Raw genomic sequence first — 21,709 nt, 5'->3', positions numbered from 1 at the left:
ATAATATGGTATTCCATATATATATAGATCTCTATCTTTAGTAAATGCATCTATATACCACTCGTCATTTCTTAAATATATGACATTGTGCGGTGGTCGCCGCCGGTGGAGGTTCTTTCCGATTAACGATTAATATCAATAAAAACAAAAACAAAGATCAATTCAACATAACTCAGGTTAATGAAAGGTGAGAATGGGAGTCAAGGATCTATTAGTATGGGTAAGAAAGACATAGTGGGTCAGCTAGTCATTATGGCAGTTAGCTTATAACACTTCAGCCCTACCATAATCAAACACTATCCTAAACGCTTCAAAGATCCATTATTTCGTGGCAAGAGAATAGCAATGTCAGGGAGTCTATCTATGGAATCTATAGTAAAATTGACTGATTATGAATAGTGACGGAACGTTATTAACCAATCGCTATCATTTTGCGAATCAAAATCATGAAGACGATCAATCGGTTGGAGAGATCATTGCATGGTATCAGTGAGTTTCAAGTGATTGAGGTATATCGCGGTTTGGATCAAGAGTGGATTATAACAAAGCAGGTTGATATCCGACATGAAAGCTCAAGGTGTAAAGCCGATCGCTATATGGGATGAAAAGGGTGTACGGGATTGGAAAGCCAAAGAGGTAAGTCAAAACTTTGATCTCTTTCATCAGATCCCATATGCTGATTATGGTAAAAGGCTAAGAAGCGCTTAAAGACGAGAGCAACGCACCTCGCACGACGCAACCATGAATTGGCTCGTTCGACCCGACTGAACCTTCTCAAAGACGCTATTGCCGATTTTGAGAGCTTGAAAGATGAGGAGAAGGACGCTGTTAGAAGCCTTTGGAGAGGTACAAGATTTAGTTTTACTATGCCTTCCTCGCCTTTGCCTAGGACCAAAGGAACTAGAAAGGCTTTGACAGCGACAGCTAAAGTCGATGAGGGAGGTGAAGGGCTCTCTGAAAAAGAAGAACGGCTATTAGAAAATATAACGTCTACAGTAGATACGTTTGCTAATCTCACACAAGCCTATCGCTCAGCCTATCGTCCGACCTCGTTTCAACACAAGTCGGGATTGCTCTCTTTCCCCTCTGATATATCTACTACAGGTGATGAACAATTTAAAGGAATAGATGGACTCGAAGAGACTTTTCGTCAATGGACTCTTTTGGACGATAATGGGAGAGAAAAAATGGGCCTGGAAAAGTGGAGAGAAGATTTGGAAAGGATGGATGAGAGACTCGAGAACCTTGTACCACTAGAAGGATTTACAGAGACTTATCGACAAGCGGAGCTCACCCTTGAGGAAGGCGAAATAATCAATTCTCTCCTCTCCCCTACATCGGAACCTTCCACGCCTGACTTGCCATCCCCAGCTCAACGTTTGGAAGACTTGTTGAACCTTCAGCTGACTGTTTTGAGAACACATCTCAAGGCACTCGATATTCCATCTCCATCCAATCACGCAAATTGCCGCGAACTACTATCGGTCATGGGCATCCCTATCCTTATCGCACCTGCTCCTTATGAAGCCGAAGGCCTAGCATCAGCGTTGGCACGAGCTGGAAAAGTGGATTATGTAGGCACAGAGGACAGTGATGTCTTGGCTTATCGCGCACCCCTATTGAGACATCTCAGTCCAGCTACTAGCGTTATTACCGTCATTGATGGTGAAGGGTTACGCCATGAAACCAAATTGAACGAACAAAGTTTTCTTGATTTTTTGATCCTGCTGGGGACAGATGCGTCAGAGAATATACCAAAGGTTGGCCCTATCACCGCCTGGAAACTCATTTCAGCGCATGGTACAATCGAAAACATCCTCGCATCGAATCCCAATCTGGTTGAACGATTAGGAGGACCAAAAGGAGTTGAAGAATGGTTGAGAACAGTACAAGCAGCAAGAAAAGTGTTTACTGATGTTCCGATGATTGACGAAACGTGGGACCTAGATGGAAAAGAAGTGGATGAGAGAGAAGTGGAGAGATACCTAAAGGAAAAATACAACATCGCAATTGTGGATGCTGATCCCGATGCCGACGTTGAGGAACAACGGAATAACGCGGAGGAAAATGAGGATAGATTTAAAGAAATAAAAGACAAGGCCCAAGGGGAACATTGAAGATTATATTTCATTCATTTCTAGAACGACAGCGTTCTCATATGTAATAGCAAAAGCATTACTGCTCGGAACCGTTTAGAATAACCAAGTGTTGACATCAAGCGAAAGTCTACAGGAATTGGAGGATCAATCCTTATCATCCGATACCATACGCTTACAGCATCTTGATCACATTCAACTAGCACGTCGCCAGCTTTCACAGTGCCTTAACCAAGAGTATTACAAGACATACTCAGCCACATACTAATCGAGGACAGACTGCTTATATATCTGTGCTATCCTAATACACTGAGTTTAAAGATGGTTCGATGTTTGAGTGATCCATCACTAACAATGACCAAGAAAACGTCTAAGCCTGACAATATATAGACTCTACTCGAGTGCTTTATTATGATTAGAGCGGAAGAATACGTGAGAAGGAGCCTTGCGAAGAGATTTCACAGTCTACTTATCTACTTGAAGGGTGCATCTAGCCACATTGTGCCAACCAACTAACTATCAGATAGCCGACAACGGAATGAAGTACAAAGACACATTTTTGAGAATTGTATCAGTTTCTCAACTGGAATGTTCTGGTTCATTCTACCCAGTTTCATCTCAATTCATTTCTTAGTCGCTTAGGTCCGCAAGTGAAGACTCTATAAACTTCATGTGTATGATATTTAGAAAGATATTCGCAGAGTTCATTGCGTACAACGGCGATGTTGATCGACGTCTATTCAATCAACAATTACACAACTCCTGTGTTTACTCATACATCTTGGTCAAGTTGCTGGTGAAGTAAATGTACTTTAGATGCCGAGGCAAAATGACACTATATGGGTGAGTTTGGTAAAGAATAACCAAAGTCAATCTGCTAGATTATCTTTGAACTGATTACCCACGACTCTGGCTAGACCAAACGTAAATATCAAGGCTATATGTATATTTTGGTAACTTACAAATCTATGAACGGTTGCTACCGTCTCAAAATCCTGAGCGAACCGTCAAAGATGAAGACACTAATCGCTGACATTTGTTTTTGCCTCACCACAAATCCAGTTAACAGTATTGGGAGACAAGATGACTCGCTTTGTCGCTGAGGATATGTGCTTGAGGCATGGTTATACTACCAATCTTTGTAAAATTCTCCTCTTTCTGTAGACAAAAAGTGTACTCCTGTATACGTCAACTACCAAAGTCATCACAAGAAGACCCTTTGTAGATAGTATGAAAGGGGCGAGGCTGGGTGCTTTAAACAAACTCCGTATATCAATTGCAGAGTTTTCTTTCCTGGCATTATGAGATTTTTAGAGCTTGTACTAGATATGCACAAGTATTTGTAATGTTGAGATGCAAGTATTTTTACTATCAAAAGGAAAACTTTTCGCTCAAAATTTCCATTGCTCTGGTTTAAAAACTTTGTAGAACTCTCATTGTATCAGTAATTGAACCAATACTTGAGCAAAGAGAAGATAATATTCTCTTCGTGAAACGAATGCTATAATATACTAGTGAGGGTCGTCCATTCTTACATCAAAGAGAAGATGGCAAACGCTGTACGTACAAACTACAAGATTGGGTAGTTTTTAAGACGTACAGACGAATTACCCATTCCTCCTTTTCGTTTATAATACCTTCTTTTACTTTCACATTTCTTCTCTCAGAGATTAGCTGCAGGTATGTCGAAAGCATCAGCAAGCTCAAACCGGTCAGCCAACTCGAACGGTGACTCTAGACCGCCATCATACCGCTGCGCTGCAGAGATATCAGCCGCTCCTTCGCTTCCATCTGGTTCTCAAGCTTCTACTCAGTCAGAATCACTCCAAATACCAACCAGGACACGACCGACTGTCTCGTTGAACTCCCAGGGGCATCGATTCTGGCTCGACGTACGGAAAGACTGGGACAATGACGCTACAATCGACCCAAAGTCACCTTTCGAGCTTCTACTCGACTGGCTGGGCCTTCCCAACTACTGGAAACGCTTTGCGGCCGGCTCAGAAGGCTGCTCAAGTATTGATGCATCCAAACAATACTCTGCATGGCTTGTAAGCAACTTTCGCCCTACCAAGAGGACGCGACAGGTTTGTAGGAGGAAGGCGGGCCATTATCAACTCTTTAAGCGCATTCTTTAGACTGGCGCATCGTTCATTTTATAAGCCACTCTGTCTCTCCTATACAAAACTTATGTTACCCTTCAGACCACTGCGAGCGACTATGTCCTGGCTTCTTTCGCCTAGGATTTGTCTCCAACGTGGGAGACTTTGGCCGGCGATTCGACGCTATCAGCCAATCCTGCGCTTGCAGGTTTCGAGCAAGATCTATATGCTCGAGAAGCCCAAACAGATGCTACTTTTACGGGCGGGACAACACCTGCAGCCCCAGAAGATGAAGAAACTGAATTAATGGAGGAAATTCGAGAAGTGGAAGCCTATGAAAAAGGTGCAGGTGAGTCTGCTCATGTTGAGGGAAACAATAATCGCTATCCAGAGCCGGATAATGGTTACTGTATGTCTTGGGCCGCTCTAGATAGCGATGCGAGGGCAGCTTCCGGTGAAAATGTACTACATAATGGATGAAGCGATGGACTCCATTAACATACCGATATGGAGCGTGTTTGGCTATGCCATTTTCAGTTTTTCGCAGCAGACTTTCGAGATTACTGTATCTGGATATGATTGTAGAGTACCATGCAGCTAGCTTGCTTGTAGTAAGAGATATGAAAAAACGCAGCAAGTACAAGTTCATGAGAATTGAGATGTGCATTATGTACGAAGCGTCTTCATAGCTAAGATTTGATCCCGCCGATAATCACGTGACCTTTCTTAGGAGCAGTCAATTTTAACATATAAAGTCCAATTAGTCTCATTTAGAAATGACCACTCCCAATGTCCTTGTGTTTACAAATTGACTTCATGAGATGGCCACGTTTTGGGCATTTATATTACTGACTGAACCGTTCAAAAATTATTTAATGATTCGATATTATAGGTTTTTTCTTGCCTTTGTTCACCAGAATTGGTCCGTTACAGTGTCAGACCTCTCTTGGCATTAAATTCCCGGTAGTTGTCGATGAAAAAGTCCATTTGTTGCTCCCTAAAGTCATCTTGGAAGATACCGATATTGTTTGCTTTGAGCCTCAAAATATTCTTGTTTTCGGCGATCACATGCGGCTCCCAGTTAGTCTCATTCGTGGTGCCGCTTTCGTTCCCGTTGGGATCATTATAGTAGGCAAAGTTAATCCTAAGTTTTGTTTAAGTCAGCTGTCTGGAATTGTCAGAAGATCGAGAAACGCACCAGTAATCTAAGATAGAGTCGGTGAGTTTAGAGTCTGCTTCTGTATAATTGGATGAGAACGGAGGGTAGTGGTCTCCTGGTCTCGCAATGCCAAACACATACGGCACTTCACTGGCATGATACACTATACCCAATCACATAGATCGTCAGATGTATCTCTTTGTAAAATATAGAGAAAAAGATCAGACACTCACCTCCCAACCGTGGGGCAGAACCAGGGGTAGGCTGCTCAAAATGGTAAGTCCAAGTTCTCTTGTTTCCAAATTGGTTGGCTTGTCGGATAAAGTATCGCCTAGGCACTTCGAACTGAGCGTCGCCAAGAATTGCAGCCAACTGTTTGTAGGTAGGACTAAGGCCAAATGTTTCATTGCCAGTGTCGAAAGGGCTATGTGCAGCATGAGTTTCTGGAAATAAATTGTAAAAACAGCACGTACGAGCCGGAGACAGTATCATTGGGATATAAAGAAAACAGCCGAGCCAGTGTCTTATTGTTGAGAGGGGAGGGTTCGTTCAGCGCAAGGTATTTCGCAGCAGACTCTTCGTCGGTGATTTTGGTAGGTATAAATAATGTACCTCTGTATATAGATGTCAATGACCTTTGTACAGATTGTCCTGATATGACGTACTCGTCTTTGTTGGTACCAGTTATAAAAGGCTTGTTGGCAAACTTTCCTTCTGAAAGAAGTTTATGAGGAGATTTGCGAATGAGATCGCCATCAATAGCAGGTCCTTCAATGGAACAGTCAGTCTTGAATCTGCCAGCTTTAGAGATCAAACTTGCCATAAATGGTTCTACAGTGTGATATCGTGAGTAATAGGACTAACAAGATGAAGGTTACTTACGCGGCCTCAAATCGGATTTCGTTCATTACGTTTGTTTGTGCTTGAAGCAATTTGCCAACAGGCAATTCTCTCAAGCACTCAAAAGATGTTGCCCCTTTGGTTGAGTTTGCGCAGTCAGTTTCAGTTAAGAGGGCCTGGTAAGCATCCTCCCTTGTAGGATCAACAGGCCCTATTGGAACAGTAGATTGAGCACCACTTTCCATGATCTACATCCTATCAACACTTGACTGAGATCAGATGGACAATATCGTACAGCAGATTTGAATAGATCAGTGTTGGGATCCAAAAACAACAACGAGATAGCGATAGCACCAGCAGACTCTCCAAAGACGGTAACCGAGTCTGGGTCACCTCCAAATGCCCGGATATTCTCCTTTACCCAAGAGAGCGCTTTCTTGATGTCTCGAAGACCGAGATTGGCAGCCTTGTTCTCGGAAAAGCCGGGCCCATATCTAGACGGTGGTAAGCGAAATTTCTCGAGAACGATGAATGTACTTGCCCCCAGCCAAGCGCCCCAAGACGGTAGTTCAAGGCAACATAAACAAACGGTCTGTTCTGGTTGGAGCATCAATATATCATTCAATCAAGCATAGGCATATACTCGCAGTTTTCAAGCCATAGTCTAGAATTCTTGAACCGTCATAGAGAGACGCAGCTCCAGAGGTGAAACTACCTCCATATCTAATCTGCTATCAGCCAAGAATTCGCCAGTGGCCGCTGATAACTTACACCCAGACCATGACCGGCAATAGAGTAGAGGTAGCTTTTGCGTCCAGGGGCGTAAAGACATTCAATTGAAGACAATCCTCGGATGTGGTCAGACTGGATGAGTTGCTACTCGCTTGTGGACATCCAGGTGCAGGAGTTTGGGCGTCGAAGGAGCTGGTATTATACGTATATGACTCGGGATGTCTGAAACGCATGTCTCCAATCGCTGGCGATTATTAATCCATGTCAGTTTGACGACCCATATGCCCGAGAAATAAAGCTCACGCGGCTGGGCATACGGGATACCGAGATAAACATCATGGTCGGGAGACTCTTGTCGAACACCATTGATTTCGATGGGCTTGCCATGGGCAGTGTCTGGATAGATAGTTGCCACTGGCGCTTGGGGCCCGGCGTGACTGTTTGTAGGACTAGCTGATGCCGTCGATGACACAACACTCGTAGAATGGTGCTTGCGAGGTATCCATGGATATGCCGTCGCGAGAGGCAGTAGAAGCGAGACACAAATCAGCCAACGCATGATGATGAAAGGTGGCTAAACGCAGTTATTGACTTTTTGTTCCTCCTGTCTTTATATATCTTTTGATTAAAGACAAGATCAAAAAAGTCTTTAACGTGATAGCCAAGGCGCTGCTAGGATATAAAAATGCGAGCAAGGTTTCTACCTTTAGTATGTTGGAAATGCAGTGTTAAAAGCAAACGAGAAAGTATTTCAAGGTAAAGAAGGTACATAATAGATGGATTACACACACTAATGGAAGGCACCGGAGTGCCACACTGCGTTTTGTTGATGATAACCATGCGAATAATAGATGTAAACAACGTTCCAATGCAGCAAAGCTAGCACTGGTTATGCATAGAATAAAGTATCCAAGGTAAAAGTATCCAAGGTAAAAGTATTCTACGGTTGATCTATATGTCGATTCCTTATCCTTGAATGTTCTTCATTGACGGACTTATCGATCGTCTTTACCAGTCGCAGTGTAGAGTGCTGACACATTTACATTAATTCAAAGAATCTTAATTAATAAACTTAACTGTAAGTGCAAGCCCTCCACATCGCCACACTCTGGAACCCCGAGGGATTTTGAGAGGGAACATGGATGGATAAGGTTGAATGATAGATAGATTTCTCATCCATACTTATTTGTCTATGCAGTAAACAAGTGCTAGTTTTGCTGTATTCGTGACAATAGTAATTACGTATTCCTTAAATAATACCAATTGTAATTACAGTGAGGCACTCAAGCCTACATTAACATTACATAGGAAATATTAATTAATTAATCTTTAACACGTCAGACTTTAGATACAATGTCTTGTATACAACTCCCAGATAAAGAATATGGATAGTCTTTTTCTATTCCAGTGATATTCAGTCCCAAACACATGACTCAATTCGTGATAAGGCGGCAGAAGCGGAAACTGAAACAAAAGGTAAACCCAGCATACAAGAATGGTGTGCATACACACTGATCCTCGTCATACCCGGCATCTTGCAGACACAAAGTAATAGGCATGGGTTAGATTTGCGTTGTCTATTCATTCTCGGTAATGGTTCCGACACACAGTCATGCTGTTCGCTTCAGGACTCGATAGATTGGGCTTGGATACGCACCGTCAGGACAACAGACTCATTTCGCCCATGATCCATGTCAGACAAGCCATCAGAGTGAATCTAGTGTGAGGCGCAAGCGGTCGAGCAGCACTATAGACATGAGGGATAGACACTCTGGCGATGACTGCTTTATACCGGTGAGTTCAGTCGGAGAGCCTTGAGATGTGTTTGGATAGATCGTGGTGATCGGTTGAGCGGTACATGAAGCGGTTAGTGAGGAATTTTAAAGGGCAGTGGACAGGAAGGCAGAGGCAAGTGACAGCAGGAGAAGGGTGTGGTATGCGCAAAGAAATGTAGGAGGTAATGCTCTAGTCTGGTCTATCTATTTCACTGCTTGTCTGAAAAGAGTCTGCTCTTGGTAAATTGGATACCATGTGGCATATAAATTTATTAACCACGCATTTTTCATTCATATTATATTCATGTTTACGTCTGACTATGTAGATTCCAATGGCATTATCCATGTATGAATTGAGGTTGAGCGATTACTATGTGTTCAGATTAGAAATGAGTCTACCCTTATTTTCAACCAACTCTTCGTCAACGGCCAGCCATGTTATCTCTTCAGATGGTGTGGCTACATGCAAGACTCTCTCCACTTTGATGGTGTCTGGCTGGTCCGGGGCCAAGGGTGGTTGTTTGATATTTGAACTGATTGCTTCAACAGTTTGGGTGAAAGAAGTAGGTAGAGCCACAGGAGGTGGGATAGTCCAGCCAAGTCTGTCTGACAAGCACGTCACAATGCTATCGGCGTCAACAAGGAGGGAAATGTTGGGATGAACATGATACACTCTGGTAAATCATTTCTAAATGTCGCCAATGGTACAATGTACGTCAGAATGGGCTAACCTCCAGTAGCAACGTATTAAGAAAGCCGAGCCCAAAAAAGATACAATCTCATAGCAAGAAACAAAATCGTACAGACCAAAAATATCAATTGCAGTGGTGACAAAAAGCTGTCGTACACAGGAGAAAAACCCATACAGTACCTTGATAATATCTATCAAACCTTTCTTTCTTAACTAATTCGTCAAAAATCAATTTTCTTCGTATACTGATTTGTTCAACCTTTTCTTCACTTTCTACCTGTTCATCCCAAGGAACACCTTGAACTCAAACATTTGGGCTTTCATGTACAGTTTCTTCTGATGTTTGTAGTGCTGTTGATTCTGGTGCTTGTGCTTCTGACGTTTCTAGTATTTCCGGCGTTTTTGGTGTTTCTGATGTATTCTCTCTTTCCAAGACCTGCTCAAGTTCAGATTCACATTCAGACTCTATACTAAGTCTGTCCGCTGAATCGTCAGAGTCAAAATCCGGGCTTAAAGATCTACGTGTCTCATTCCCCTCGAAACTTTCCATTTCAACATTTTCCTCTTCAGCTCTTTCCTGCCCAGCTTTATCCTTTGCTTTCTTCTCTCTTGCAAGCTGAGAGGATTCTTTACACTCTTTGTGTCGTCTATCAAACTCATCCTGGATGGTTTGCCATCTCAGATCAATTTCTTTATCCCACTGTTGTCTGGCTTTTGTGTCTTTCCTCGCGTAAGCCCTGGCTCTTCCTGTCACTGACTTCCCTTGGTTCAATCGTGTCTCTACGATAGATTTCATCTTGTCTTTCATGTGTTGTCTATGATGCCACTTTAAATCGTCGCCTTTAGATCCGTATTCCCCATACAGATAGTCAACTACTCTGAATGGAAACTCTTCGAAAAGCGGTACTTTTTGTACCGTGCGATATAACAGAAGCGCTTCGTCTTCTGACCATTGTCGAGGACCAGTCATTCTATGATACCTCCATTGAATTTTGGGATTGGATTCCGAACCGGGAACGGGACCGAAGAGCTCAGAGACAGGAAAGTGATAGTCGAGTGGCAGCACATATGTTGGATCAGTTTGAAGAGGCGAACCATCAGAATCGATGAGATAAGGATCAGGACTATTCATATCCTCAACTTTTCTCCTGCGCCAATTTGCAATAGTAAGGATGGGTTCCATGCTTGAGGGGCGAGACGACCTCCTCAGTATATCTTTCTCCTGTGTTTCTGGCGTGTTCCTGCTCTGAATATCAAGCGGTTTCTGCCCTCCCTCCAGTATGCTATCCGCTTCTTCCTCTGTGTAAGCACGCGATAATTCGACATATTTATGCTTCATTGAAGACAATCTTACTCGATCCCTCTCGTCTTCATCAGTATCAACTGAAGCAAAACAAGACGTTTCCCTTGTTCGTCTGTCATCCGATCTAGCGCAATCTGTTTGGGATAACTTAGCCGCCACTGGACAGTGAGTTTCGCAATCCTTGATAACATCGTTTTCCATCACTTCTTGCTCCTTCTGCTCCTGTTCCACTTCTAACTCCTCTATTTCTTCCTCCATCTCCTCTTCTCCCTCGTCCTCTTGCTCTTCGGAAGGTTCAAGTGGTCTTATAACTATGGCCTTTGGCTTTTCAGCAAGTTGTTGAACATTGGAATCTGCAGTATCCAGATATTCACATGAGTCGGGAGCAGCCCAATCGTTAAAGCCATTCTCAATTGTGCTGAGTTGTGGCGGCTCATTCCAAGGTGTCAAGGGGTGCAAAAATCCTGACGACGACAACGAAGTATCATCTTGTTCAGTGTGGCCTGGCTGGACCTGTGGTGGCAGAACGTCCACAGGCATGATATCGCGCGTGGGGGACCTCGTCAGGTGTGGTGACTCCGTAAGGGCATCTTTTCCCATCACTTTCTCTACTCGGTGACCGACGTTCTCACGCTCGTCCCGAGCGATTAACACATTGGTATTTGAATGTATAGCAGGACTCTGTAAACGGGATGAGTTAAAGTTAGTAAGGCAGGTACGTGATTGGGTTCTGTTAGGGAGAGTATGAATTAAGCTTACTTCCTTCTCCTGAGCCCTTTCATCAAAGGGCGAATCAACCCTAATTATCTGTTGGGTCGTATTAGTTTTCGAATTATCAGAGTCAGGATCAGAAGTTTGAAATTGGTAGGGATCTACTAATGCATCCTCTGGATCTTGATCTTTATCCTCATCTTCTGCTTCATCTTCTATTTGAATAATTCTCTTGAATTTCTTCCTCGGTGCAGTTTGCGTAAATTGAGAGGTGCTTGGATGAATAAATTGACGAGGGTCAGGAAATGCATCCTCATCTTCAACTTCTTCGTCATTTTCTTCTGGGAATCTATTGGGCTTGGATTTTACCTTCTTTGCTTTATCGTGTGATAATCTGACTTTAATAAGAGATTGGTGGTTGCGTCTCTGGAGATCATCCTGACTTTGACTCTTGCTATCCCAACTGAGTTTCACTGCATCATCTTGTCGTTTCAACCAGTCAAATTTCCCTTTTATCTTGCCGTTTGGGTAGTCAACTTTTTGATGGATGAATGACAATTGCTGAAAATTAGAGGAGCTTGAAGGAATGGGCGAAGATAAAGTATGCCGGTCGTTCATTTGCATTTCCGGCGACTCGCCCCGTATAACGTCTTCTTCATCTAGAGCATGAAGTTGATGTAATGTTCCAGCTTCCAATTCTGCGGCAATTTCAGCGAGAAGATTTGTGTCGATTGTGTCCCATTTAAGTTGCTTTTCCATTTTGAATACATCTGAGGGCGCTGAAGCATCAGTGTCGTCAGATTGCTCCGACTGAGTGTTATCAGGTGAAGATAATAACAAGCCACGACGTCTTGGGGTAAGCTATTTTGATGTCAGTCGCCTGAATGTTTTAAAATAAAACAAAATAGACCAATGAGTTATCGGATCTTGATAAAACCCCTTGTTTTATCCAGTCAATAGCATCTTCCATAAATTTCTCATATCTCCATCTCTCATTCTTTTCTTCCCAGCTCAATAAGTTTAATTCTTCTACTCTTTTACTAGCCATTTCACCCCATAAATCCGTTATTGCTATCTTTTCATCCTCGTCGAGGTCAAGATCAAGTGTATCATCCCATTGGCCGTAGCGAGTGACAGCAGAAGGCGAAAAGAGGTCAAGCGTTTCAGCGCGTGGCTGCGTGGGTAAGGAAAGTTTAAGAGAAGAAGACGACATAGTTGACAAGCGGTATGTTATCTCAATCTGTAAACATTTGTCAGGTGTTTGTGAATTTTGGTTAGAACAAGACACACCTGGGTTGCAAATTCCAGCCATAATCGCAATGCAGCTTCATTACCCCGCTGTTCTTTTGGTACAGCTACTATCCAGAACTTTTTCCAAGTCGCCAAGAGAAGTGAATTTCTTCTTCTCACTCTTGTCCTGATCTCCTTTTCTTCAGCACCTCTGGTGCCACTTCTTAAGGACCTGAGGTTGTCGTCATCGTCTACGTCTAGCGGCGCCATGATGTTTGATGCTTCATCAGGTCTCAAGATGCTCCAAACAAAAGTAGTAAGGTTAGATATTTGAATTGCTCGAGCAAGGACAACTGGATCTACGGTAGCAAGGGCAGAAGGGTGTATTAATTGCGCAATGTCCTTGACCATCGGATATGGGGGGGAGTATGGCGAAAAGATGTATCGTTGCTTTAATCCTGTGTCGGGTCAATTGTAGCGCTATAGATTGGATAAACGACTAACCGTTCAATGCATCCCACGCCCTCCTGCCTTCATCAACATTGCTATCTCTTCTGTTTGCAGGTGGCCTTCCATTTATCAATAAAGTAACAAGACAGTCTCCTGCGACACTCGACAATATGTCGGCTCTCTGTGCGACTGACAACCCAAGGCTGGCTCCCACAGCCGTCAATGATTCTCTTACAGCAAGCCGCCTGCCTGAGATATTAGAGATTGACCTGAGCGCCGCACTACTAGCCAATCTCGTTCTTTTTCGTGGAGGCATTTTTACATTGGCTGGAACTTTAGAATCAAAAGTAATTGTCAACAAATGAGACGTCATAACAAGAGAAATAATGACGTGTCATTTTTTCTGCTGTCGCGTCTTCCATTTGAGTCCCACTATCTTTTACTTTAAAATATTCTTTCCATAAAGCCTTTTACAAAAATGGCCGACTTGGAGCCGATTTCCCCATATAAGCCGTGAGTCTTAATATGTCTGACAGCATGCTTATAGTTAGTACTACCTACCCGACCATCGCTAACCCACAGCTTCCTGTTGAGGGCTGCGCTTCATTTTCGAACTATGAGCTGGCGGCCGCTATCTTTATCGGCCCTTGGATTGTTCAGAAACTTTTGCCGTTCAAGTCTGGCTGGTACACCTACTGGTTTCTCTTCGTTCTTCTCGGTATTCCCATCACCATCGCTTACTGGACTTTAAAATCTAAATATGGCAAACCCATCAATCAAAAGATTGCTCTTCTTGGCAAGCCCATCGACCACTACCTCTTGATCAAAGACGATCAGCTAAGGGAAAAGTACAAGGATAGGAAAATTCCTATGCAAGTCTTTCACGACGCGTATTTTGACAAAAAGATCGACTTTAAAGGTGATATTTTAGAAATTATGGAATACAGACATGACTGGGCCACGTTTGAATTTACCCCTGAAGTGCGTAGCGTTATGATCAACGGACTTTTAAAACTAACCTACGAGTTAGCTTTTCAAGTATGTCTTTATCAACCTTATTCCTGACGTCGTTATGCACACCCAGTCCCAAGATGAGAATCAAGTTCGAGACCATTATGATCGCGGTGATGACTTTTATTCTTGGTTCCTTGGTCCTCGTATGATTTACACTTCTGGTGTCGTCCTTGATAATTCCCGTCAAGAGACACTTGAAGAGCTTCAAGACAACAAGCTTCGTTTGGTCTGTGAGAAACTCGACTTGAAACCTGGCGATAAAATGTTGGACATTGGTTGTGGCTGGGGTACTCTTGCCGCGTTTGCAGGTAAAAACTATGGCGTTGATATTACTGGTGTAACACTTGCTAAAAATCAGGCTGCTTTTGGTACCATTAGACTTCGCGAAAACGGCGTGCCGGAGGAGCGTGGCCGTATCCTTTGCATGGACTATCGTGATATCCCTCATTCCAAGGGTTATTACAACAAAATTTCTTGTCTTGAAATGGCGGAGCACGTTGGAATCAGGAGATATCAAGCATTCTTGAGGGAAGTTTATGAATTGCTTGCGGATGATGGCATCATGGTTTTCCAAGTGGCTGGCATCAGAACTTGCTGGCAATTTGAAGATCTCGTCTGGGGTCTCTTGTACGTCATTATGCCCTTTCTGTTATCCCACACTCACCGGCCAAATATAGTATGAACAAATACGTCTTCCCAGGAGCCGACGCGTCTTGTGCCCTTAACTGGGTTGTTTCTCAGTTGGAACATGCCAACTTTGAGATCAAATCCATCGATGTGCTTGGTGTCCATTATTCTGCCACGTTGCACAGATGGTACCAGAATTGGTTGAGCAACAAAGAAAAGTGTATCGCCAAGTATGGAGAAAGGTGGTACAGGGTTTGGGCTTTCTTTTTGGCATATGGCGTGATCGCATCCAGGTAAGTCATTTGGTCTCTTTGCCTAGTCTGAGATACTGACTAGAAGTAACTAGGCAGGGATCCGCCTCTGTTTTTCAGATTACCTGCCACAAAAACCTCAATGCTTTCCATCGAGTAGGTCCAGGCTAATCATCTCTACAAGCATTGGGTGACATGAAAACAGATTTCGGGTGTTCCATCTCATACGTCTCTACATGCTCCAGTATCTCGAAAGATTGAGTGAGTCTATTCGGTTATCGCTACTCAACAAAAGCTGACTAATTCAGGCCTGTTGTTTCTCACCAAGAAATGTGGGCTTAAAATATAGCCTTACGCAAGTAGATGTGAACAGAACTGAACACAAAGAAAAGACCATTTAGATTGGTCCATTAGACGGATTAGAAAGAAATCTATCCACTGTAGGAAAGATACGATTATGACAATCCTCTTGGTGGTAGCCACGATATGCATGGATCAATATCGCTGCTATTGCCTCACTGCTTCAACATAGCCGGTGTGCTCATTGGGCCTTGATCAAAGTAACAGTATTATCATGCTCTCTGTAAATACGACCTATTAATATATAATATTCGTCTCAAATTCGTTCCAGATGCCAAAGTTAAAGATACAATGTACAAAAACAAAAGCCGATGCTAAAGAGAAAGATGCTAGACAATGCTATATACAGTATAACGTCAGTAGAAAAACTATTGTATGCGCTAGAGCATCCACATGTGACCAAGAAAGCACCCAAAGACTATGCAAGAAATAGTTCTCAAGACTATGCAACCCGGCGCGCAGCGCCAGGTCTGGCTGATCGAATGATCTTTGTTCGAGTAAGCTGTGCCATAGGCTCAGTCTCGTCAATGTCCATACGCTCATCGTCTGAAGAAGGTAGAGCAGGCGATCCACTTCGCTCTTCCATCGGATCGAGCGAAGGAAGGTCGGTAGAAGACGAACCGGCAGAAGCGGAAGACGAAGAGGAAAAGGGAGAGGACGATCTGGAAGAGATTGTGTTGGTCGCAGCGCATGAAGCAGAGAGGAGAGAGCTGTAGTCTGGCGCCGGGGTAGCAGGGACAGCCGGCGCATGAACAAGAGTAGAAGCAGGCTCGACACACTCGCTGTAAAGTGGAAGCGGATCGCACTCCCGCAGGTCACCATTCTCGAGGAAGAGCTGGATATACGCTGGCAACGACTCTGGACGTGCTCGCTCGGAAGGAATGGTGGTAGGACATGTGCCAAACCGAATCGGCGTGGACAAGAGAACGACCTGCTGTATACAACTTTAGTGATATCCAAACCCGGACACGGCCATACTCACCGCATCGTCAGAGCTGCCCAGACTATGGCAGACGACTCTAATCTTCAGCGAATGCTTGATCCTTGCAAACGGACCGTTGAACTCTGGTCGTGGCCGAGAGTGCATCCCCTTGCCTGCCAACTCGGCAGGCATTGGCAGTACCACATTCACCTTTCTCCATTTGTCTCCCAAACCGAGACCCTCATCAGCAAAGAAAAAGTTACGCTGGTTGCCGTCCTCAGACAAAAGACAAGACCTAGTACGAGTTCCCTTGAATGGACGGTCGTTGTAGCCGAGAGTGGATTGAGCGTGAGCGGACGAAGGGTTGAGGAGCTCGTTCGAATGACGGGAAGGCTGTGCCTCTGGAACGGGAAAAGATGACATGAAGGACGAAGAGGGAGTCGAGCTGTTCCGGTCAGCGGCTGGCCAGCGACCCAAGTCCAAACTTACCTAAACCATTCGGTCTCTTCAACCTCCATACCAAGCTCCACCATCCTCGTCAAAATATCTTCTTCCTTTTTACCCTTTCCAGACCTCTCCATCGGCACTGACTCGAGCTGCCTCGTGCTGGTGACTGGCTCACTCCTCTCGCATGCACCATCTTCGACACTCCCTGACTGAGCCGCGCCCAGAACCGACTGGGCCTCCTGCCTGATCGCATCCTTCCTCGCCCTAATCCTCAAGCTAACCTTGAGACTCCTCTCCTCGCCATTGACATCGATAAATTCTGGGACGGAGACGACACACTCGATAGGACTCGTGCTGTTCGCCTCTGGCCTCAACGTAAAGTGTCTCTCGGTTTGCTCTGGCGCCAACTGCCCAACGGCAGGAGGAATGCGGTGCCGACGGACGATAAACGGCTGCCACTTGCTTGTAGACCTGTCCGAGGTTGCTGGCCAGAGAGAACAGTTGGCATAAAGTTTCTCAACCATAGACGATGGCTTTGGTTGCTTTGAAATCAAATCTCGCATCAAGTTTGACGAGCCATCGGCAATAACAGAGGTGGACGTCAAAGTGGAGGTTGAGGCACTGACCGGTCCGGTCCATCCGACGATGGCCTGGACGATACAACCATAAGATACGTTTGTCATTTCTAAACTATGTGTATTAGGCAACCATCCAGGTAAACGCAAGTCAAATGGCAAGGCCATCTGCAGCTTGGAAGCATGTGGACGAGAAGGGTCGCTGGATGGGACGAGGAGCGCCTCGGACGGGACGAGGTTGAGCGTTGAGGCAAAGACTCGCATCGGCGTGTATCGACCTGGCGCTGTCAGCGGCATCCAACTATCCCACACTCACCTTCGCCATCGTAAAACTCAGACTTGCCCTCGACGACGAGCTTGAGCTCGCGGATCTCGCGGAGACGGCCCTCGAGCGGAGCAGGGAGGGCGTTGAAGGAGAGAAGGACGTGGCCAGGGAGAGAGTAGGACGTCCTGCGGCCGGTCAGCGCTTACCAACGACAGCACACTCACCCAGTGTTGGGTCCGCCAATCATGTCGATGATGCCGTCGTTTTCAAACTGGACGTCGAGCTGGGCCGACAGGTAGTTGTTGGGAAACATGGTGGGTTGCTGCGATGGCTTGGGTTTCGGTCGCTGCGATGCGTTCAAGGGCGACAACTTGTACGTCCCGTGGATGGATTGAGCAAGCGTTGGCGATGACGATAGAGGGCTCTGCTGGCCAAGGATGCTGATGCGAGGACTACTGTTGGGTGTCGCGAGACAGGTATCGATGACTTGTTTGGAGCGTTTCGTGGGAGAGGATTGTTCAACGTTGGAAGAAAGAGGCAAAGTGCGTTGTCGCTTCGGTATAAGAAAGGCGAGCCTCGAGCAGGACGGGGTCAAAGGGCAGCCTGTGGTTCGTTGGACGGAAGGAGTTTCTGGCTGGGCAGAAGGAGGTCGTGAAAAAGGACTGCCTTGCGAGAGAGAAGACATCGTCGTTTTAAGGCTGGCTGTCGTCAGAAGCGTGTTGGAGGAGAGGCGTACAGCCGTCAGTTTTTGTGTGCGGGCAGAGTGTGTTTTTGTGGGTTGTGGACGAAAGTGAGTGTTTTATATGGTTGTGCAAGCAGGCAGATGCATCGCAAGGAGTAGTGTGCATGGGAAAGAGAAGCACGATGCGATGCAAATGAATGTATCAAGAGACAAACAGACGAGGTGTATGGGGTTAGTCACCGCAACAAGTGTTTCAAACAAACCTGCGGTACAGGCGATCCGCCATGGCTGTGCGTTTGTGTGTGGACAAGGGAGTGTGTGGAGGTGTACAAGGAAGGGTGTATATGGAAGACGGGAGGTGTATAGGGAGATGTATACACAGTGTGCTGGTTATACAACTGTTTATCCATCGTGGCTGGCAAGTTGGTTCAACAGGGGTGAAAGGGGGTTTGTATACCGCTAGTGGACCTTTGTATATAGCTGAGAAGTTGAGAAAACACTCTTTTGAATATAATGTTCAACGCTGTCGAACCTTGTGCTGTTGAAAACTTCTCTGCAGGTAAGAGATGGATGAGATGGACGAGATGGACATGAAAAGTGGAGGCCTATATGCATGGAAAAAAAAAGAAGAGGTGGAGGTTGTGGAACAGAGAATGATGCAACATTCACATTGGAATGTTGCTTTTTGATTTATTTCTCAATTTTCGTCCATCATGCGGCGCCATAACCTTCATCCTCTACCTAATGCCTTCCAGTCTCATCGTGACCATCGCAGAATCACAGACGAAAACACGTGGAAGCATCTTGACAGAGTTCAGGTCCTTGGCGCAGCGAATCTCGGTCACTCTGGGTAGGTAGGCGGGTCAAGGAGGGTGAGAGTAGCTGATGGGTCAAAAGATGTATCAACGCGTTGAGCTGGAGTGAGGATGGGCAGACGCTACTGTCAGGCTCTGATGACAAGAGGTATGTCGGTAGAGTTGGGTCATTGCTGATGGGTTAGGATATGTATATGGCGACCGGACACAGCGCTGGGGTCGTCGGTATCGCCACACCCTCTGAGATGGGCAGAGACTGTCGCGACTGGCCACCAGGCTAATATCTTTTCGGCAAAGTATTTACCGAATGCCAACACACCAACCATTGTCAGTGTTGCCGGAGACAGAGATGTGAGGGTGTATGAGGTGGAGCGTCTCGAGACAGAGCTGGCACCGGGAGGTGTCCGTCAGCTGAATGGGCGCGAGGGCGAGGGGTACGTGCGGTCTGGCCTATGGCTTATCTAATGCTCGTAGGGTTCGGCTTTTTAAATGTCATCGTGATCGGGTCAAGCGTATAGCGACGGAAAACTCTCCCTCACTGTTTCTGACGGTGTCGGAGGATGGGACAGTCCGGCAACACGATTTGAGGCGTCCGCATGTCTGTCCCAACGAATGTCCGGAAGCTCTGTTTCATGCACCAAGAGGGATAGACTTGTACAGCTTGAGCGCCAGTACGGTTGCACCTCATCTGTTTGCTGTCGCTGGCAGGGGGCCTTTTGTATGTGTTTGGAGATTTATTTTTGGGTGATGCAGTGCTAAGAAGCTGGAATTAGGCGTATATTTGCGACCGGCGGATGTTGGCTCGACAAACACCCTCATGGGGTTCACATGTGGCCTTGGTTGATCCTTCAAATGTCCATTGTGTTCGCAAATTGGGTTTGCCGGATGAAGAGTGGAACAAGGTGTCGCCACGATCAGGCAGGTGGGATCGCGACCCAGAGAGGCATATTAGTTGCGTCAAAATGAGTGAGGATAATCCGGATGAAGTGAATTTAGAGTATTGATTGGCGATGACTAACAGTCGAGTAGGTGATTGTGTCATTTATGAAGCACTCAACTTCGTTGTTTTCCATCTATGATTCGCCTTTTTCTCCATCCGCTCGCTCGCCCTCATCGTTTGTGATTTCGCCCAATGAATGCTCTCCACGCCCTCGCGAACAAGTTTTATCACCCACTTGTTCAAGGTCTCCCCTATCACAATCAGCCAATCAAAGATTAGGATCGAAGGAGCCGAATTTTCAGCAACTTGCAGAGGGACAAATAGGCAGAGTTGGAAAGAGACGGATGAGTCACAGGAGCGAGGATGCACATATGTCTGATAAGGGAACGAGCAAGAGCGGCTCTGCATCATCTAGTACTATCGACATACTGGATGAGACCAAGGACACAAAAGGCATATCAAAAAGACGTGAAGTTGAACACGAAGGCAGACGCCTCGAGTCTCTGGTTTCCTCATACTCGGAATTTACAAGGCCTCGATTAGGTATCTCGCATTCAGATGAAGCAGGGTCTTATTCTGCGTTGCAGTATCCGAGCAGACGTGATGAAGATGAAGAAATGGTAGATGAGACAGTGAAAGGGATAGGATCAGATCGTGAGTGATGCATCACTTTCGGCTATATCATATATCTGAGTGGAACAACAGATCGATACGTACCTGAAGATTTCCTTAACTCTCCACCATCCTCCGGACCTTCCTTAATGGAAGACGAAAGGCCAGAAATATCAAGTCAACAGTATTCCGCACACCATTTGCCTGAGACTACCCGGACGCTCGCTGAGTTCTTTGAAGCTAGTGATGGGACAATTGAAGGTCAAGCTCCAAGTGAAGATGAGGACGAGGATGTTCAAGATGATGATGGAGAGTTAGATGCCGACTTTCTCTCGTCAACAATTTTCGGATATCCTTTTGGATATTCACAGAGTAGAGCTCCAAAAGAGGCGTATGATGGGGTTGATACTATACACCCCAGAAAGATGTTTTTTGGAGCAAGAAATGTTGAGACAGTTAAAGATTGTAAGTGTTTGTATCCCGTCTGCTCACTCAGTTGAGATGCCAGAATCAACAACAGTCAATAAAGGAGCTAAGTCAACCGATGTAGGTAACTTTTTGGGACTCGGCTCAACAAAAGTCGCTTCAGGAAGCGATGACGGTAACTTTTTCGTTTGGGACAAAAAATCAGGAAAACTGGAAGGGATATGGGAAGGTGATGGCTCCGTTGTAAACGTTATGGAACAGCACCCAAGCTTACCTCTAGTTGCTGTTAGCGGGATTGATAGTACAGTCAAGGTGATTTTTCCTTGGCCTTTCCATGCCAACATTGTCCTATTTGAAAATAAACAGCTAACGAAATTCGGGCATAGATGTTTTCACCAATCCAAAACAGACCTGCCAATTTCAACTCTTTCTGTCGGACGCATCTTTCAGAACAAATTATAGATAGAAATTTACGTTCGCCAAGATTTGTCTCTGGATCCTTGTTTGAAAGGGCTGCTCTATTGCAAATGCTGGCCAATCGAGGCATTAATGTCCGTATAGCGCGGAGTGGAGAGGAAGACGGTGAAGAAGGGGACCATAGGGAGTGTGTCAGTCAGTGAAACATCCATTCTGTATAAGTTGTGAGTTGTATTTGGCAACACAGATATCTTCAATTATTGTTGT

At 45.2% G+C, this 21,709-nt stretch overlaps 6 protein-coding genes across 6 annotated transcripts; 3 read left to right on the top strand and 3 right to left on the bottom strand.

Moving 5' to 3' along the window:
* Positions 1 to 193: 193 nt before the first annotated feature.
* L203_105934 (uncharacterized protein) lies at positions 194 to 2,117 on the top strand (the record flags this gene model as incomplete). The annotated part of the gene is made up of 5 exons (XM_066215295.1): positions 194 to 234; positions 279 to 347; positions 400 to 489; positions 552 to 636; positions 693 to 2,117. 5 exons carry the CDS (start codon positions 194 to 196, stop codon positions 2,115 to 2,117), a joined length of 1,710 nt encoding a protein of 569 aa, XP_066071392.1.
* Positions 2,118 to 5,125: 3,008 nt separating this feature from the next.
* On the bottom strand, positions 5,126 to 7,488 carry L203_105933 (uncharacterized protein; the record flags this gene model as incomplete). Its single annotated transcript, XM_066215294.1, has 12 exons — positions 5,126 to 5,342; positions 5,397 to 5,520; positions 5,591 to 5,781; positions 5,831 to 5,971; positions 6,023 to 6,125; positions 6,178 to 6,188; positions 6,240 to 6,445; positions 6,493 to 6,691; positions 6,739 to 6,794; positions 6,845 to 6,920; positions 6,969 to 7,173; positions 7,233 to 7,488. 12 exons carry the CDS (start codon positions 7,486 to 7,488, stop codon positions 5,126 to 5,128), a joined length of 1,785 nt encoding a protein of 594 aa, XP_066071391.1.
* A 1,586-nt stretch (positions 7,489 to 9,074) lies between these two features.
* On the bottom strand, positions 9,075 to 13,405 carry L203_105932 (uncharacterized protein; the record flags this gene model as incomplete). The annotated part of the gene is made up of 7 exons (XM_066215293.1): positions 9,075 to 9,306; positions 9,596 to 9,672; positions 9,724 to 11,379; positions 11,458 to 12,270; positions 12,320 to 12,649; positions 12,700 to 13,097; positions 13,144 to 13,405. The coding sequence occupies 7 exons, from the start codon at positions 13,403 to 13,405 to the stop codon at positions 9,075 to 9,077; spliced, it is 3,768 nt and encodes a 1,255-aa protein (XP_066071390.1).
* Positions 13,406 to 13,626: 221 nt separating this feature from the next.
* L203_105931 (uncharacterized protein) lies at positions 13,627 to 15,323 on the top strand (the record flags this gene model as incomplete). Its single annotated transcript, XM_066215292.1, has 6 exons — positions 13,627 to 14,070; positions 14,120 to 14,730; positions 14,781 to 15,023; positions 15,077 to 15,137; positions 15,187 to 15,242; positions 15,290 to 15,323. The coding sequence occupies 6 exons, from the start codon at positions 13,627 to 13,629 to the stop codon at positions 15,321 to 15,323; spliced, it is 1,449 nt and encodes a 482-aa protein (XP_066071389.1).
* Positions 15,324 to 15,783: 460 nt separating this feature from the next.
* Positions 15,784 to 18,235, bottom strand: L203_105930 (uncharacterized protein; the record flags this gene model as incomplete). Its single annotated transcript, XM_066215291.1, has 4 exons — positions 15,784 to 16,275; positions 16,324 to 16,708; positions 16,753 to 17,586; positions 17,775 to 18,235. 4 exons carry the CDS (start codon positions 18,233 to 18,235, stop codon positions 15,784 to 15,786), a joined length of 2,172 nt encoding a protein of 723 aa, XP_066071388.1.
* Positions 18,236 to 18,945: 710 nt separating this feature from the next.
* On the top strand, positions 18,946 to 21,645 carry L203_105929 (uncharacterized protein; the record flags this gene model as incomplete). Its single annotated transcript, XM_066215290.1, has 10 exons — positions 18,946 to 19,082; positions 19,130 to 19,174; positions 19,233 to 19,481; positions 19,566 to 19,645; positions 19,698 to 19,765; positions 19,821 to 20,033; positions 20,077 to 20,641; positions 20,693 to 21,064; positions 21,150 to 21,337; positions 21,412 to 21,645. The coding sequence occupies 10 exons, from the start codon at positions 18,946 to 18,948 to the stop codon at positions 21,643 to 21,645; spliced, it is 2,151 nt and encodes a 716-aa protein (XP_066071387.1).
* Positions 21,646 to 21,709: the final 64 nt, after the last annotated feature.

The sequence above is a fragment of the Cryptococcus depauperatus genome, chromosome 8, assembly GCF_001720195.1.
Source record: "Cryptococcus depauperatus CBS 7841 chromosome 8, complete sequence".
Taxonomy (NCBI): Eukaryota; Fungi; Basidiomycota; class Tremellomycetes; order Tremellales; family Cryptococcaceae; genus Cryptococcus; species Cryptococcus depauperatus.
Note: the sequence above shows the minus strand (reverse complement) of the source record. Positions and strands in the feature narration are given on the sequence as shown.